Genomic DNA, 17,418 nt, shown 5'->3' on the forward strand with positions numbered 1-17,418 from the left:
AGTTGATTTAGCACCTAAAATACCAGGTTTGGTAACTGAGGCAAAACAGAATTGGCTATGGTATATTTGACACATTCAGATGTACCAAATAAAAACTCAGAGTAAAGTGAAAAGTGAAAAGAAAGCAGAGGAGCATCATTGTGATGTTAAATCAAGCACAACAGGACCGGATAGGACTAGTTTAACTTCTGAATAAAGAGGAAAAATACCAATCAAAAACAGGTTTAATGTCATTTTAAGTCTGCAGACTCTCAGTATGCTGGTTTATGGTCACAATGTCAGGTTAAGTCAATTCATTGCATAGTTCTTGTGCTAGAGTGACTGGTTACCTGTGCACCATCAGTCAGTGACTTGCAATCCAAAAACACAAGAAGCAGTGTAATCTACCATTTTAGATACAATTTTAACTAAAAAAATAAACTAATTTTATCCCAATACTGCAGATAGATCTTTTAGAATATTTCACATTGGCCTTTTACCACATTTGACTGCTTGAGCTCACAAGTTGAAATGTACCAAAAAAATTCATGTAAACATGATGCAACAACATAAAAAAAAAAATGAAAAAAAAACTCTGCTCAGTACTATTTTGACTAAATGAGGTCAGACCGTTTGCTTTGAGGTATTCTGTGTTTTGGCTCAGAGGTCTGAACTTTCCTTTAATTTGCAAAGAAAACTGCCTATAAAGCTTAAATGATGGTTCATGGTGTGTAGATATGGCAATACAATCAGAAAAGAAGTGTACTAAAGTTAAAAAAACACAACCCTTCAGTTTCTTTGGAATTGCTGGAATGATGAAGATGAGGACATAGTTGTAGAAGAAACAATAGTAAAGGCCTTGGTACGTCTGCATGGTACCACAGCTACACCAGCACCCGTGTTTGTGCAGCAAATTTCAGTTATGGCAAAGACCGAAGGAAGCGCATCTCCAGTGAAAAAACCAGCAGGAGCGTCGTGTTCGCACTGCGTTCTCCTCCTCGTGCGACCTTCTTCAGCACTGCAGCTTACAGGGAGCCAGGCTGTAGCCTCCGTTCAGCTCTCTCAGCTTCTCCTTGTGTCGGGCCTGGACGAGGCCGAACACCACTCCCGCCAGCGTCATGCGGCCCGAGCGCACCCCGAGGCGGCCGTCGGTGCCTCCGTTGGCCCTCTTGCTGCGCATGGTGCTGATGAAGTAGGTCCGGACTTTCCCCTGACGCTCGCTCACCTGCAAGGGAAGGACAGCGGCCACAGAGTGTGACAATCAGCACAGTCTAACGGGATATATAAAACCGTCCAGCTCACCCCTTTGACGAATATTTCTCCGCGCAGCTCCAGGACGAAGCCCCACTCCGTCAGGATTCTGCGGGTGGCCTCGGGCACCTGGATGCGCCCGCTGACGCCCGTGCTGTCCATGCGGCTGGCCAGGTTCACCGTTGACCCCCAGATGTCGTACTGCGGCTTGGTGGTGCCGATCACTCCTGCGACCACGGGCCCATGAGCAATACCTGGAAGAGGGTGGAGACACTGTGAGTGTCGAGAGAGGATTCAACCTGGAGGGGTAATCAGACCATGACGGGGAAACACACACACATGTAGAGTTTGTTGATGTGCGTGTGTGTATGTGGGTCATCGCGGACACTCACCCACACGCAGCTCAAAGTTTTTGGCAGTGTTCCTGTTAATCTCTTTCAGCGTCTCCTGCATTGCCAGCGCGAACAGAACCAGCTCGCTGAGGTGGTTCCACTCATCCATCGACACCTGATTGAGGAAAATAGAAATGAGCGACGGAAATCAAGACAAGAGACGAGTAATACAGGAACGTTTCCCTAAAACATTATATCACCTCTTACCTGTTTGTCCGGGGCTAAACCTGAAGCCGCCATGTAGCAGCTCCCAATCGTCTTGATTTTCTCCACATAGTGGAAATACGACTCCTCCAACAGCTTGGTTGAAAATACAGAGATACCGTTACATTTTAACCCTTTAAAACAAGGATGTCCCGCAAATATAGGGACATCACACATTAAACTGGTATTTTTCTCATGAATATGCCATTCATGAGCAGAAGCAGAAATTCAGGAGTTCGATTCTCACCTCGTCAAAGCCCGCGATGATCTCGTTCAGAAGTCGGAGACAGTCCACTCCTTCATGCTTGATCTCCTTCTGCTCAAAGTACTCGTTGAACCCGGCGATGGAGGCAAACATAACACCCACGTCGTCGTAGGACTGGGAGTAGACCTCCTGAAATCACAGTCACGTCTTCATATCCGTTCATATTAAGCAGATTTGAATGAAACCTGTGGTCTGGCTCTCTCTCCACGGCCGCAAGCAGAGCCGGTGAGGTCAAAGGTGAGGGCACCTCGTCGTTCTTGCTCCTGTCCAGGAAGTGCCGTGCGACGTGCATGGGCAGGATGTTGTTCAGCAGACACTCGTTGTGTTCCCTCAGCTCCCTCATGTCCTCCACCTCCCGCTGGGCCTGCAGGCGCCACAGGAAGTCCAGCCTGGCGGTGGCCTCCCACTGGAAAACAGCGTGTTCGCATGAGGAGCGGCGTATGCTAATATTCAAACTGTGACTGCTGGTGAGAATGTGGTCCGCCAGTACCTGCCGTCCGTTGTAGAAGACCGCAACAATGAACATGGCCATGAGGATGATTGAAATCCCTTTTCTTCTGATATAGTGAGACCTGTAGAGAAACATGAAATGGAAAAAAAAAAAAAAAAAAAAAAGATTCAGGATTTTTTGCAATTCCAAAATGATGCAACTGGAATGAAAAAGACGGTAATCAAGTCACACAAAGTGGTCTGTCATACCTGTGCAGCACATCGTGGCGGAGGAGCGTGAGGAAGGCCAGATGGATGAGGTAGGAGTACACGGCGGCGGCCAGCAGCAGCGCCGCCAGCTTCAGCAGAGAGTTCAGACGCAGGAACACGGCACAGGTCACCATGGCGATCACACCGCTGAGCACGAAGATCTGAGAGCAAGCAGGCGAAGCACGAGGGAGAGATCATCGATACACAGAAGCCCCAGAAGTCACCTGCTCTGCATCACGTCTCAGGTGCCGCTCTGACCTCTGGGTACGTGCAGACAGTCAGTGGATGAGAGCTGGTTTTGTCCATCATGTCAGGCTCTTCTGCGCTCGTGAGAACACACCACACCTGCGCAACATGGAAAACACACGTGACCCCTAACAATTAAAGACTGGAACAAAACAAATCAGAATAAAAGAAATGATTCTTCAAACTAAGCAGCCTGTGACTCTCATGAATATATATTTCTGGCCACTCGATGGCAGCACAAATCAGTTGTGAGGCTTGGTAAGCACTGTATGGATTGCAGGTCAACTATGAGTATTAATGTTGCTTATCATTGATGTAGGAGCATTCTTTAGACCCTCACCATGTTGGTGGAGGCCAAGCCAAAGTTGATGAGAATAGCTGTGAGCGTGAGGAGGTTTCGGGCGCTGTTGTTCTCGTGGATCCAGCAGCAGAACTGCTGCAGGTTTGCAGGACACCACTTAAACTCTTCGGCCAGAGCGAAAAGCAGGAGAACCATGTAGGCCACCAGGAAGACTGAGAACTGGAGGACGACTGGGAGGAGCCTGCAGGGAGAGAACCAAGAGGATGAAACTGAGCTCAATGGAGAAAATGTAGATTTTTGGAGGATTTTTAAAATTAAAGGCAAAATAATCAGCAAGGCCTTGAATGCTGCCTTTCATTCTCATTCTCACCACCAGAGAGCGCCAAGCTAAAACAGTCTACTCATCTCAAAAACTGAAAGGAAATCTTCTTTTGGGAGTTCTATCAACATAAATACTGAGATTATTTTAAAATCTCAATGTAAGAAAAGATGATGATTTTATTTATCTTCTAAACTGACATAAATGTAAGAAAAAGCAGGATATTAAGTGAGATGTGATGGTTGTAGTTTACCTGGGGGCCGGGATGAGAGCTTGAGCAGCCATGACAAACAGAAGCATGATGAAGGAGCAGACCAGGTTGGAGTTGAACATTTCATCTCGCAACTGGGAAAACTGGGAAAATCAAAAGCAATCAGGGAAGACGTATTGTTTCAGAGATCTTTTTTTTTTTTCTTCTTATCAAATTATGGAATTTACTTTTTAGCCTTTCTGACCTTCAGCCATTCCAACATACCTTGTCCTCGATGTGTGTGTCTTTGAACACCAGGGTCAGTGGATTGATGTGCTCCATGTGCATTAGCTCGCTGCTGCGCACTTCAATCGCATGTTTGATGCGTTTGTTAATCTCCTTAGAGGTGGAGTTCCATATGTTGGGCATGGAGCCGTTGGTAAAGGAAGCCAGGATCTATAACATGAACAACACATCAGGCTCGGCTGTATTTCTGATTCTGATATATGATAAAATCTTTCACAAATTGTCCCCAAGAATGAAATCAAGCGTCTTACTGACTTGATTCTCGACACTTACACTGTTCATGTCAATGCCATTCCTGAACGTCATCTGTGGGACCCAGGTCTGACTTGTTTTCTGGACTTTGGGGGGCTCGGCTAGGTTGGCTTTGCTCTTCTCCTCCTCGGAGATGATGAGGAAGGTGTCGATGTTGTGCTTTCGCAGGAACTCGTTTCTGTCACGTCCATGGCCTTCTTCTGTCTTATAAGTCCCTTCCAAACAGTCCAGGGTCGCCCTGGAGATGTGAATGCGTCTGAATGGGGAAAAAATCAAATAAATCTTATGAATAATAAAAAAAAAAAACAATGTTATCAGCTTCATTTAATAAAAACAAACTTTACCTTAAGGTAACAGAGAAAACCACTACAGCATTTGGATTTCCATTTTTACAATTTTCCTGGAAATGAGAGTTTTGTCCTGTGAGCCCCGGCTGACCTAAAACGTGGGACTTCACTCACCCGGGATTCCCCCGGCCTCCAGCATGTTGGCGATGCCCACATCCCATGACCAGACGTCAAACTGCCACTTCTGGAGACCCAGCACCCCGCACAGGACGGAGCCGGAGTGGATCCCGATCCTCATGTCCATGTTAAAGTTCAGCTGCTTCCGGACACACCTGGAGGGCGGACAGTGCCGGGAGGGCCTTGTTAGAATACTATTTCTTTAACAGTTGACTTAAATTTGTGGTTTTTCCAACATATTTTATGAGTTTAAGTTGATTTAAATGCTGTTTTATCTTCGTTTGCAGAGTCAAACTGACCGTATGGTGTTGATCATAGCCAGACCCATCTCAACACAACACCGGGCATGGGCACGCTGTGGCTCAGGGACCCCCGACACACAATAGTAGCAATCTCCAAGTATCTTTATCCGTAAGCAGTGGTGCTCCTGTGATCAGAAAACACAGCATTTTAAACTTTATAAAGGTTCTATTACTGAAAAATTGAGTTTATAATGTACTGTATTTCAATCCAGAACGGTGCTGACTGCTGAGATTCTTACATCTGCAAGTCGGTCGAAGCGTCCAAAGAGCTCATTGAGAGTTTGAACCAGATCCTGAGCTGACAGGTTCATAGACAGCTGAGTGAATCCCTTGATGTCTGCGAACAGGATGCTGCAGACGAGGAGAGAAACAGGTGTGAAAGGACATGCTCCAGTGAACACAGGCATGAGAGGCAACGCTATAAATTATTAATCAGACGGCATTCCATTTGAAAAAAAGAGGACACAGATAAAAAAAAAAAGAAAAAACAGCGGCACAGAGAACGAGTCAAGTATCAATCTGGTTCACGCCACATTTCAGAAATTTGAAATGTACATGAAAACTCAGTGGTTTATAACCACACAGATCACATATATAACGTGTGTGTGTGTGTGTGTGTGTGTGTGTGTGTGTGTGTGTGTGTGTGTGTGTGTGTGTAGGTACCTGACATCTCTGTACTGGTGAATATAGATCTTGTGAAATTCCTGGGGGTTTAGTTCATTTTCCAAAGAGCTCATGTCAGCAATCATCTCCAAGGCAACAAAGCGAGGAAGGATGGACAGCACCAGGCGCTCCTGTGAGGCCGCACAATGAGGCGATCAATAAACAAAGTGCCCGGGATCACAATTGATGAGGAAATCATTTACAATTTATACTTGAAATGAAGAGGACAATGGATTTTTACCACATAAAATCCCCTAAAACCTTTGATTTCTCCAGCTCTCATGTTGCAATCATTTGGTAACCGCCTTCATTTGTATTATTACTTTTTACAAAAACTGCAAGTTAACAAAGTCAATAAAAGCGAACCTGTCTCTGGTTTTCTTGCTCGAGTTTGAGGCGACCCTCGATGCAGCGCCGGGTCTCCAGGAAGACCTGCCGCTGAGCGTGGTCTGTCAGGTAGTGGATGAACAGTCCAGCTGTGTTCATGCCCAGGTACAGGAGGGCTTTGGCAAACACCTGCCGGAGGTCAAACAGCATGTCACTTACAAGGGGAACACAGCTAGAGCCCGCATTCACATGTCCAGGAGTGTTAGACAGGCGTTCTCACCTTTTTCAAAAGCACAGGGTCATTGAAGTTGTGTCCTGTCTCCACCAGAAGGTGCAGTATTGAGGTGAGGGAGCCCGCGCACATGGCCCACAGCAGCGGTAATGGCAGCAGTGTGTACGTTGCAAATAACGTGAATAAAACATACCATGAAGGGTCTTTCTCCAGTCCGTACGCCAGACCCCCAAGCACCTGCGTGGTCTGTGAAAGCCAGCTCGCCAGGCCGGCATAGTGAAGCCACTGAGGGGACATGGACTCCTTGCAGGTTAACACTAAGATGCAGAGCACTACAGCGAACAGCATGAAGATCCCTGTGAAGCAGCCTCGGAGGGTGTCCGCGTCGGTGTCCGGGGCCAGAGCGAGGTAGAGAACCAGCACGTGCAGCTTGGCGATGGCATCGATGACGTTGGTGATGGCGAGCGAGTTGCGTCTCTGGTGGGAAGAGTGCTGCTGGTACAGCTTCTCCAGGTCGCGGGACTTGAACGTGTGCCTCAGCATCGGGATGTAGACGCCACGGACGGTGTGGCCCCACTGCACGAAGAAGTCGGCGTCGCTGGAGTAGTCGGCGCAGTGGCCGGCGACACTGTTGTTGGTGCTGGTGGAACCACGGGACGTGGTGGGTTGGACTCGGAACGTGGAGGACCGGCGCTTGGTGACCCCGCGAGAGGCCTTGGTCCGGATCTGACTGTTGATCTCCTCTATGTAAGCATCTGTCACGAAGATTTTGCGTGCCGGTTCCACACCAACCTACCAAAACATCGCACCAAAACCAGACTGTCATTCTGATGGTTTTCCTGAACAATACAGTGTTTTCAGGTCTGTTTCAACTGATGGATCGGTCACCTGGGCGCTGAGCTCCTGCTGGATAATGATGTGTTTGACTGCGTTCTGCCACAGCATCTTTTTGCGCCGGAGCCCCGGGGACAGGGTGGCGGTCAGGCATGGGGGCTCACGCAGCCCCATCGGAGAGACCTGCGTCGTCTCAGCAAACGTCACCATGGCGCTGACCTCTGCTGACCTCGGCTGTAGGTCTCAGATCCGGAGAAGTCAACAACCTGAGGCATGAAGAACCCAAAGGTAGCATTTGGACAAATACGATTTCCTATTTTAACGTTTCCAGAGGATACTGTGTTAACACAAGAAAAATGGGGAAATTATCACGATGAGTCATTCCAGGTTCAGTTTCCCCTGTTGATCGTCACCTGTGTTCCTGCCTTTATTGTTCTCGTTTGGATTTAAGTAGCTTGTGTGGGAACATGGACGATCATCTTTTGTTTTGATCCTGTTCTGCATTTCGGGTCCCTTTTTCACAATTCTTGAGGTTCAAACACATTTCACGTACTTGTGATGGAGACAGTTGATATTTGTTGACATTCTGTTAAAGTGATTGATAAAAAGGATGGAAGTTGGTAATATCTATAGATATAAGAAGTTAACATAACACATCTGTTTAAATAATGTGTCTCTTTTGTTCTTTAAATGTGTCTCTGTGGTTCTGCTGGTCTGAACTGAAGATGCTGCACACACAGAGCGTGCTGCGTGGAGCCGCCCGGTCGGCGCCACGTGTTGATACAGCGTGTGCCAGAAGCAAGGCAGCTTTCCAACGAATTAGCTGGTGGCCAGATTTAGACTTGAGCTGGTTAATGCTCAGAGTTTAACTCCTCCGGGTCCTTCTGGCTCAGGGAGCTGGTGTCTCACCCACTCACGGTCCACCACCATCCCCAGCCTGATTCCCACCAAGATGGTGTATATTTACAAAACACGGCACTTCATATCAGAGGAGCTGCTTTCTTTATGATGGAAGATGAAAAAAATATTCACTGTCAGTGTATTACATCAGCAACTTTTGCAGCAATCAACAGAGATTTAGATTCTGTGCGATGAAAGAAACACTGTATCTTCTATGATCCTCTAGTCAACATGTTGTTTTTTTAATTTAGGATACTACTTTGGGGTGGAAAAAAAGGGCACTAATATAAAAACTGACCTGTATCGTTTTCACATATTGTGTGTCCGCTCTTCATATCAGGCTTTTTCCATCTGCTATTTGAATCCAGCTGGTCATAATCCATGTTACATTGATTCCATTGCACAGCAAAAGCAGAAGCATAAGAAAACGAAGGCACAACCATCCAAAAGGCAGAATGAAACATGAAGTCGCCCCCAACGTGAAGAAGCGTCCAACGCTGGAGAGTGGAGAGCCGAGCAGGGGGGAACTCGTAGCGGCAGGATTGTAGGTCACCACCTGGACGTTAATGCAATGAAGTCAAGAAGTGCCACAAAAGCAGGGCTGCAGGAGTGAAGAGTGCAGAAAGAGGATTAGTTAGTCAGCAGCCACTCTCACTGGACTGCAAGGCTGGAGTCACTGACACCAACACGATGCCAACACAACGCACAACTACACATCTTCTTGCCAAGTCTTTCAGAACCCAAACTGACACCTCTAGAATGCCAATTACATGTAATTTTACACATGCTACATATTTTCCTTTAACTTCACTACATAAATCTGCGATCTCATAGAAAAAAACAATAATGCTACAGAGGTGATGCCTGGGTGTTTGTGCAATTAGAGGCATGGAAGTGACAAGATCCTTCCAGGCTGCGCACATGCAAAATGCACACTAAACCAGACAGACGCGTTGAAAACAAGGCCGCTGAATCATCTCCCACCTGGCAACAAGACCCCGAGGCAAATTCAACAGCAAACACGGGCCATGCACGTGTCCTTACTCACCGTTTAAAATGAAATGCACACGTGCAGGTGTAACAGACCATTAGATAAGCATGTCTATATGAAGTTGTGTCTGGAGTTTCATGGTGGCACAGGCCTCACGGTCGACTTTAGGGTTTGCATGTCTGGGTTTCTTCTCTTCACACTGCTGCCAAGAGTCCATGTGGACGAAACAGGAGAAAAGAGGCAGTAATGGAGACTTTATTCTCTATTCTCACTTACATCTGCTCATTCGGATAGTGAAATATTAGTCTGTGAAAATACCGTGAGACAGCTATGCTTTAATATGCACGTTAAAAACAAAACTGAACGGAATTAATTTACATTTACATTAATTTTATATCTGTTCTATTATAAACTGAAACTAGAGATGTACACAGCAGTAGCAGGCGGTCCTAACAATACACTAATAATATGAATAAGAAGTGTAGCGCGTGGGTTAATATCAATATGAAACATCATGAGGAGAAGGAGTAAATAAAATCCAGGCATCTCTGCCTGCAACAGGCCTCAGAATTTCATTGTGTTTGGTACTGGGCTTCAGGCTTCAGGCTTGTGGATCCAATGGTTGTAAGCTGGTTAAAGTTTTTTAGACTTGTCTTGCTAAATGTGTCCAGGAAACACGCAAAGCCTCTAAGACTGATCTAATGAGTTCCCATCTGTCCCCCCCCTCGTGACTGCGTGGCTCAGACCTTTCTTGCTAATTAACTGGACGTCTAAAAATAACTGCTGGGACCAAGGCAATTAGCTCTATCAACAAAACTCTCTGACGTTTTGCTCTGCAGTTTAAACATGCACTTTTAAAAAAGATAACTGCAAGTTACTCACGGTAGCTACAAGGAGTAAAATCACCCCTTGAGCCAAAATTTGACTCACCTTCTTAGTATTACTTATCAAATAAAGTCTAACGTTAATTGTCTGACAGCTGTTTGTATTCAGTGTGTGATGCTACTTGACGGCACCGACTGCCAGAGTGTGTGTTAACTTGAGTCCATCTGAGAGATCTGAGTTAGTCCACAATGGACAAAACCCTTGGATCTAATCAGTGTTAAAGCTAATTGCTCTGGCAGTCCACTAATCAGCTGACTCCCATTCACGCCGCCAAGCCAGAAAACAAAACTCTCCCCGAGGTGTGCGTGCTTGCCAAATATCTCACGTACCGAAAGACACGGGGCTCTATTTGTATCTATTTGTGTTACAAACATGCTGTGTCAGCATGCGTGAGAGGTGTAACACTTTACTTGGAGAGATCTGGGCCTTGTTGGCTGTTGCACAAAGGCCTTTTAAGAGAAGATGTGCACAGGTCAGTGACAGTCAAAGTGAAACATTAATCAGTGGTAAAGTGGAATAATGATACTCTGTGATTTCCCATAACAATAAAAAAATCTCTGTTGCATTAAAAGACTCTTTAAAAGAATAAAAATGTATATATTTCATAGAAGAATCAATACCAGTGCTGAAAAATACATTTTATGACACATTGCAAATGACACCTCCCTGATGTGAAAGTTCAGAAACAGTCACATGACGCAGCAGGCCGGAGCATGAGGCCCCACGCAGATCCGGGACCTGCAGCCTGATCCACATTAGGCCTCGGGGGTAATCCATCAAGATGTTTGAGCTATTCTGTAAGTTCGTTAAGTCACTTAATATTATCCCACTCAGAATAGAGACCAGCAGTAGTCTGGCAGGGTCAGGACAGATGAACCCATGTCACATAATAAGTACAATGAGAGCCAAGAGACTCTGGGAGGTCAGAGAATCCTCACTGATTCAAGTGCAAATAAGGATCACGTACACCATTTATGCAGTCGTATTTAGGTTCAGCTTTTGTTCAACCTACTAGGAGCTGCTTTCTAAGCACATCATCAAGCCTTGAAAGGTTAAGACAATAGATTCATTCTCACTCACTGCCTCCACCGGCTGAAAGGACGTCTCGTGTTGCTATGCTCAAACTGTCTGCAGGCAACGTGCCAGAACGTTTCACGGATTGAACTACAGTAGTTAGAGGAGGAACAGCTTCATATGTTTTCCATTACTGGGCAACGTAATATTACATCAGTCCTCTGCAACAACAACAGTGTATCACTTATTTTATGCTGCCCTTTTTGTACTGCATTTGATTTTCTAATTTCTTATTCTCCACTTATTGCTGTTTTAGTCTGTTCATGTACTCTGAATTGCCTTGTTGCTGAAAATTGCTACACAAGCAAAGAACCTGTTGAACTTCTGTATGAATTCACTGAAAACACTAATGAAGGAGGAAATGGAAAACTCACAAAGTGCTAAGGGGGTGATGAGAAATAAACACAATGAAGAAAATAGAACTTTAAAAACAACTGAACTTGTTCTCAAAACAAAACACAATGTTTTCCCAGCATATAATCGAATACCTATGCCTTTATAAGTTTCTTACATCAGATTTGGTGCAATAATTATGATTTCCTGAAGCTGCAGTGACATTTATCATTGTGCCTGCATGATTTCCAGTTTCCCATCAGTGGGGGCCGTTTCAGAAGACATCCCAATACATCTGAACAGGAAGAGCAGGATATCAGTGCTCTGTGAAATAATTATTTAATGCCAACCTTAATAACTTGGGAGCTTTTGTGTGCAAAACAAACATATTGCACAACCACAATTCTGGCGAAAAAATATCTTTATTCAACACAGATTTTTAGTTTTTTTGATCAACTGAGAACATGAAACAGTACTTTAATGTTAAAGCAACAAGGCACGTATGTTTTAAATGTATCCACAAATATAAAAATACTGATCGTGTGTCTTGAATCTGTGCAAAGTTCGGTGAAATCTCTTGACTATGAAGGCATTCTGGAGCCAAATGTGCTGCCCAGCTTCAGAAAGCCTGGCCGAGGTCAGGGGTCGTCAGTTTCACCGAAGAATATCTAAATACAAGAGAATGGAATGTTCTTTGGGAGGAGCTGGAGCAGTTTGTTCACCAGGAACAGGTGCAGAAGTCTCACTAACAGCGACAGAAATCACCTGACTGCAGTGGTTGGCTCAACAACATTGTGCAACAAAATATTAACATTCGGTTTACCATCACTTTTGTCCACATCTGTATGTGTCTCTTATTTGTACTGGAATTTTGCCCTTCTGCCCTCCTGTGTAGCAAAGCTCTTGATGACTCTCTTATTGAAGTCAGGAATGTTGCTGACAAGCTGTTTCTCCATGGAGAGCATGGCCAGGGCGTTCAGATGATCCTGCGTCACGGTGTTCCTCAGGAACGTTTTGATTCTCTTCAAAGTCGAGAAGCATCTTTCTGACTCTGCTGTCGTCATGGGTGTGGTGAGGAGGATCTTGAGAAGAGTCACGGTCTCAGTGAACGTGCCCTGAAGGTCGTTCTCCACGAAGAACTGGAACAGAGGCAGAGCGCCACTGCAGGCCTTGAACTCGTGGTTCTCATAGATGAGGGACAGCTCCGTTTTCAGCTTGGCTTTGTTCAACATGGGGTACGCCTCCACGGCAGCTTCCAGCGCTGAACTGGGGAACTGTCCGGTGTAGAGCATGAACAGGTCTCCATGGAGCAGAGTGGCGCTGATGAGGTGCTTGGTGAAAGAGAAGCGCTCTTGGGCATGGCACAGAATGGTATCACATACCTAAGACATAAATAATAAAAAAAAAGGTGAGTATGGCAGACAGAGAAATATAGCATGTAATAATTTTAAATACCAATAAAAATAAAGCAGAAACACCTACAATGTGTCTTGTAAACAGGACTTTAATATTGCAGCTTACCTCTGAAGCCAACTTCTGTTGTTCTTCCTTTCCAAATTTCTTCCTCCTTGTTGCAGATTGCTGCTGCACAGACGTGCTGTATTCCTCACTCAGAGCAGGAATGGAGTTCCTAATCAGAAACACAGCTTAGCATCAGGAGCCAGTCTTTCATTACAATAACGACAAAGAATTACTCACCTGATCTTTTGCATGCTGTTGGTGAACGTCTGGATGACTCCTCTGATGTAGACGGAGTCGATGTTCCTCTTCTGCATCTGAGTGAACAGCAGGTCCACGTGCGGCAGGATGTTGTGAAACAAGGCCAGGAGAAAGCAGAAATCTTCTTCTTCCAGTATTCTCACAAAGAACCCGGCCTCTCTGACAGTGACTGAATCAAAGTCACCAGAGTTTCTGATGGTTAGGAAACAGTTGATGAGGTCTTCCTTGTGCTCAAACACTGTGTTTACAGCACGATTATGAAAGTTCCACGTGGGTGTTGAAGCCCCTCGAAGTCTGTGAGCCACAATTTGGTCGAGCAGGGCGGTTCGTTCGGGTGAACCGGAGAAGAACACAGAAAAACCATCAAGGTCTGAAAAGAAAGCCCTGACCCTGGGGATGTGTGATGTTGCCTGCTGCATGATGAGGTTGAGCTGATGGGCGTAGCAGTGGATGTAGTACGCACCAGCATAAACATCCTTCACCTTGTGCTGCACTCCACCTGTGGCTCCCCTCATGACTGCAGCCCCATCATAGGCCTGGGCGATCAGCCGACTCTCCTGTCCAGGGGGGAGGATGATGCTCAGCCTCTTCAGCAGCGCCGCGGCGATCGTGTCAGCTGCTGCATCCTCAAGAGGGACGAACTCGAAGAAACGCTCCTGGATGCTGTGACAAGAGTCGATGTATCACAGCACCAGCACCAACTGGCAGTGGGTGGAACTAAAAGTCGTCTCATCAGCCTGGATGGCGAGATAATCCGCACTTTTAACTTCCTCCAGAATGTGAGTTTTGAGCACTGACAGCATGCATTCCAGCAGTTCGTTCTGCATGGTCTTCGAGGTGCCTTTGAAAACCGTCGCTGTCCTCAGATGCTCCTCCAGCACGGTATCGAGCGATGCGACCAGATCCACCAGGCCCTTAAACACGCCGGGCTTGTCTGGAGATTCAGTCTCATCGTGGCCGTGCAGAGCCAGCTCGAACGCCCCGCAGAATTTAATACAATCTATGATCTTGGATAAGATGTGGCGGTTCCTGTCCACCTCTTCGTTGTGCTTCCTCACAGCGAGCCTGTGAACTTCATCCAGCTGCGTCGCGATGCTAGCTCTGCCTAGCATCATCAGCTTGACCGTGTTCTCCATGTGTGCCTTCGTACACTCGTGTTTCTTTATCTTCTCGGATAAATGCTTCATGTCCCGCACTCCCGTAACAGTCCACCCCGTGTCTGTCCCCGGCGTTCTGAAGAGCAAACACGGGAAGCAAAATAAAGCATTAGCGTGACTGCATCCAGCTAGCCAAGGCTTCCTGCTGTACCAATTGCGAGAGAAGCCTCTCGTGTAAACTCTACCTTTCTGGTTGGCTTGTTGGCTTATTTTGATGTCAGGCTGATCTGGTCCACGCTGTTTTACTTTGAGTTGTTCCACCAACGGTCTCCTCTCGAAGGGATTCTGGAGAAGAGACCGTATTGAGTTCATATCCTCACTGTCCGTGTCTTCCGTCTTTATCGTGGCGGGTTCCAGCCGCAGATTCATGTTCGAATCTGGAAAAATAGTTAAACTAATCGACCAAAGAAACAGCATTTTTGTATACACCGCGACTCGAGCGGATACTACGTCATATATTTGAACCGGATATTACGTCGCATGCACATGCGGTCACACGGCTGGACGAAAAAGTAATTTTTTTTAATCGTAGAAATACAGTGGATACATTTAATGTGTTTATATATAAAATAAAATAAAATAAAATAAAATAAAATAAAATAAAATAAAATAAAATAAAATAAAATAAAATAAAATGAAATAAAAATGACAGTAGACATTAATATTGACAATCACAGATCCACACATCCAATGATTCCCACAGGCAAACTTGCAGTGTTATCAGTAAAGCAAAGTAGCTATTGACTACTCTAGAAATTGCTAAATTACATAATTGTCCAATTTGTGTGAGTCGTCATTTGCTTGTAATTGCAATTGATGCTGTAAAAAGGTGCATAAAAAAACCCAAATATATTTAGAACTACAAATGAATTTTCTTCTGTTGATAATTGGTTTCCTCGTTTGTTGTTTTTTTTTTTAATAGGCCATCATCTCTCAGATTGAATTCATGACTTAAATGCTTTGAATAAAAAATGTATTATTAATCCCACAGAGGGAAATTTAGAATGTCACAGCAGCAAACTGACTGTATAATGTGAAAAACAGAGAACTCAACTATAAATAAGACATACATTCAAATATGTGTGTGTGTGTGTGTGTGTGTGTGTGTGTGTGTGTGTGTGTGTGTGTGTGTGTGTGTGTGTGTGTGTGTGTGTGTGTGTGTGTGTGTGTGTGTGTGTGTGTGCTGCTTTTACATGGGTCAAAAAAATCCTCCATATTTTTGTAAGGTGAAGCGGATTGTACATGTGTGATATAAACACCTGAGTGGATCCGCTTCACTGGGATCCGATTATATTTCAGATCAGATTGAACGAGGTAGTCTATGCCTATCACCAACCTGCTTGTGCTGCATATAAACACCTGGGCGGTGGATCGTGTTGTACGGGCGGACTCTTCATTCTGCAGTGCCAGGGTAGTTGGATTGGAGGAGGGAGCCTGATCAAACCTGTTCAGGAAAAGGAAGAAAAGATCCTTATTGTCCTATATCATCATTAACACCTTCACAAGGGAAAACTCCCCTCAAAGGAGGATCGCACCTCTGAAGACAAAGGAAGCTCCACTCCAACGGCCTGTAGAAAGTACTTAACCTTAACCTGTGGCAAAAGAAAATGTAACATAATACCTTGACCAGAATTTGTCCTGAAATGCAAATTTTAGCAATGGAGGTACCCATCTGGAAGGTGTCAGAATGAGAACATTTCACCAGTGTCCAAATTAATGTCATCCATTTCGAATGATACCGTACAGAGGCTTTCCAGGAACAGGGTTGGTTTTGCCCAACTTGGACACCACTCTTCCACCTTCAACTCCCCTCCCTACCTAATTCGAATGCAGTTGGTAGAGCAGGTCGTCTCACACTCAGAAGGTTATTATTTCGATTCCCCATCTCACCCTGTCCATATGTTGAAGAGTTTTTGAGCAACACACTCAACCCCAACTGCTGTGAATGTGATGAACAGTGCAAAGTGCTTTGGGGCCGTCTGCCCAAGAACATGTAAAAGCGAATTGAAGTTCTTGTGCGCTGTTGGTTGTCACAACAGCTGGCAGGGAGCGGTGTTTCGGAACGTCTGGGTTCCCCGCTAACTGGTGACCTACTTCCTCTAGCGTGCCTTGTTGCTGCTAGTAACAACAGATGTGAACAACTCAGCAGGAATTCGTTGTTGTCCTAGCGAACACCGTTGAACTGCATTTACATTTAAATGTAAAGTTTCGTATCATTTGTGACACTGTCTGTGCACGTGTGAGATCCTGACTGTCACTCAGCTGCACGTGCTCATGTTAGCTACCTCAAACGTCACTGAGAGGGCGGGGCTCTGACCCATGTCACTAGTTAGCATGGGAACCAGTTAATCGGAAACAGGGGGACACCACCGCTGGCTGAACTTAATGTGTGGTATTTCATGCATTAAGGCGTCCCACATCTGATATCCGGATGTCCAACACTCGGAGGACTTTTATTTAGTTCACTTCATGGTAAGTGGTGGTTGTCGCTGACTAATTAAGGTTTTTGATACGAGGGAAGCCCTGTGTGAAGCTAACGTTAGCACACCTAGCTGCCACTACGAGTGACCGCAAATACATTTGTCTCTACTGTTAAATAATGGTTTAGACTTGTTAAAACCTGTCGTATGAAGTTGTAAAGTAATGTCAGAACCTTATCAAAATATAGTGTGGCTCATGTAAACGTGGACTAGCGTGTACCGCTCATATCCAATCCATTAACTGTCAGTTGTGATTCAATGTTTCCGCCCAACCGGTGTTTGATTCATGTAAACATGAATCTCTTTGTCACGCTTGTTGTAAAAAAAAAACACAATACTGTTTTCTCTTCACTTGTTTAATCACAGTCTTCAGATTTATTATTGATTTGGCTAATCTCTTGGCATGTAACTTCAGCAGGCCAAACACAATCCTGCGGCTTTCCTGACTTTTCGAACCGCCGGTGGACACTCTGTTCGGGGCTGAGGTGACACCCATCACCCGTCTGCCTGAAGCTGGAGGAGCAACGCCTCCTTGTGACTAATATCCATAATGACAGGTGAGTTACCAGCAAACCTGTATTACACCTGCTCCCTCACTACCCAGAGAACTCTTTCACTCCCTCTTCAAGTTTAACAACTTAGCTAAGAAGTGA

General features: G+C 45.3%; 3 protein-coding genes across 3 annotated transcripts in view; 1 reads left to right on the forward strand and 2 right to left on the reverse strand.

Annotated features, from left to right (window-relative positions):
* cmtr1 (cap methyltransferase 1) overlaps nucleotides 1-17,418 on the forward strand; it is a 506,633-nt gene that overhangs the window by 136,681 nt on the left and 352,534 nt on the right. The gene's annotated exons all lie outside the window — the stretch shown is intronic.
* On the reverse strand, nucleotides 992-7,469 carry LOC115402541 (adenylate cyclase type 8). Its single transcript, XM_030111114.1, has 20 exons — nucleotides 7,281-7,469; nucleotides 6,441-7,184; nucleotides 6,200-6,349; nucleotides 5,834-5,964; nucleotides 5,410-5,521; nucleotides 5,168-5,295; nucleotides 4,862-5,023; nucleotides 4,426-4,660; nucleotides 4,132-4,302; nucleotides 3,910-4,010; nucleotides 3,377-3,578; nucleotides 3,049-3,135; nucleotides 2,791-2,951; nucleotides 2,582-2,663; nucleotides 2,339-2,497; nucleotides 2,074-2,220; nucleotides 1,830-1,922; nucleotides 1,623-1,737; nucleotides 1,282-1,484; nucleotides 992-1,204 (listed from the first exon to the last, which is right to left on the reverse strand). The coding sequence occupies exons 1-20, from the start codon at nucleotides 7,434-7,436 to the stop codon at nucleotides 992-994; spliced, it is 3,552 nt and encodes a 1,183-aa protein (XP_029966974.1). The 5' UTR covers nucleotides 7,437-7,469.
* On the reverse strand, nucleotides 11,821-14,701 carry LOC115402534 (uncharacterized). Its single transcript, XM_030111106.1, has 4 exons — nucleotides 14,471-14,701; nucleotides 13,108-14,361; nucleotides 12,931-13,039; nucleotides 11,821-12,791 (listed from the first exon to the last, which is right to left on the reverse strand). The coding sequence occupies exons 2-4, from the start codon at nucleotides 13,641-13,643 to the stop codon at nucleotides 12,264-12,266; spliced, it is 1,173 nt and encodes a 390-aa protein (XP_029966966.1). The 5' UTR covers nucleotides 13,644-14,361; nucleotides 14,471-14,701; the 3' UTR covers nucleotides 11,821-12,263.

This window comes from Salarias fasciatus, chromosome 15 (genome assembly GCF_902148845.1).
Source record: "Salarias fasciatus chromosome 15, fSalaFa1.1, whole genome shotgun sequence".
Lineage (NCBI taxonomy): Eukaryota > Metazoa > Chordata > Actinopteri > Blenniiformes > Blenniidae > Salarias > Salarias fasciatus.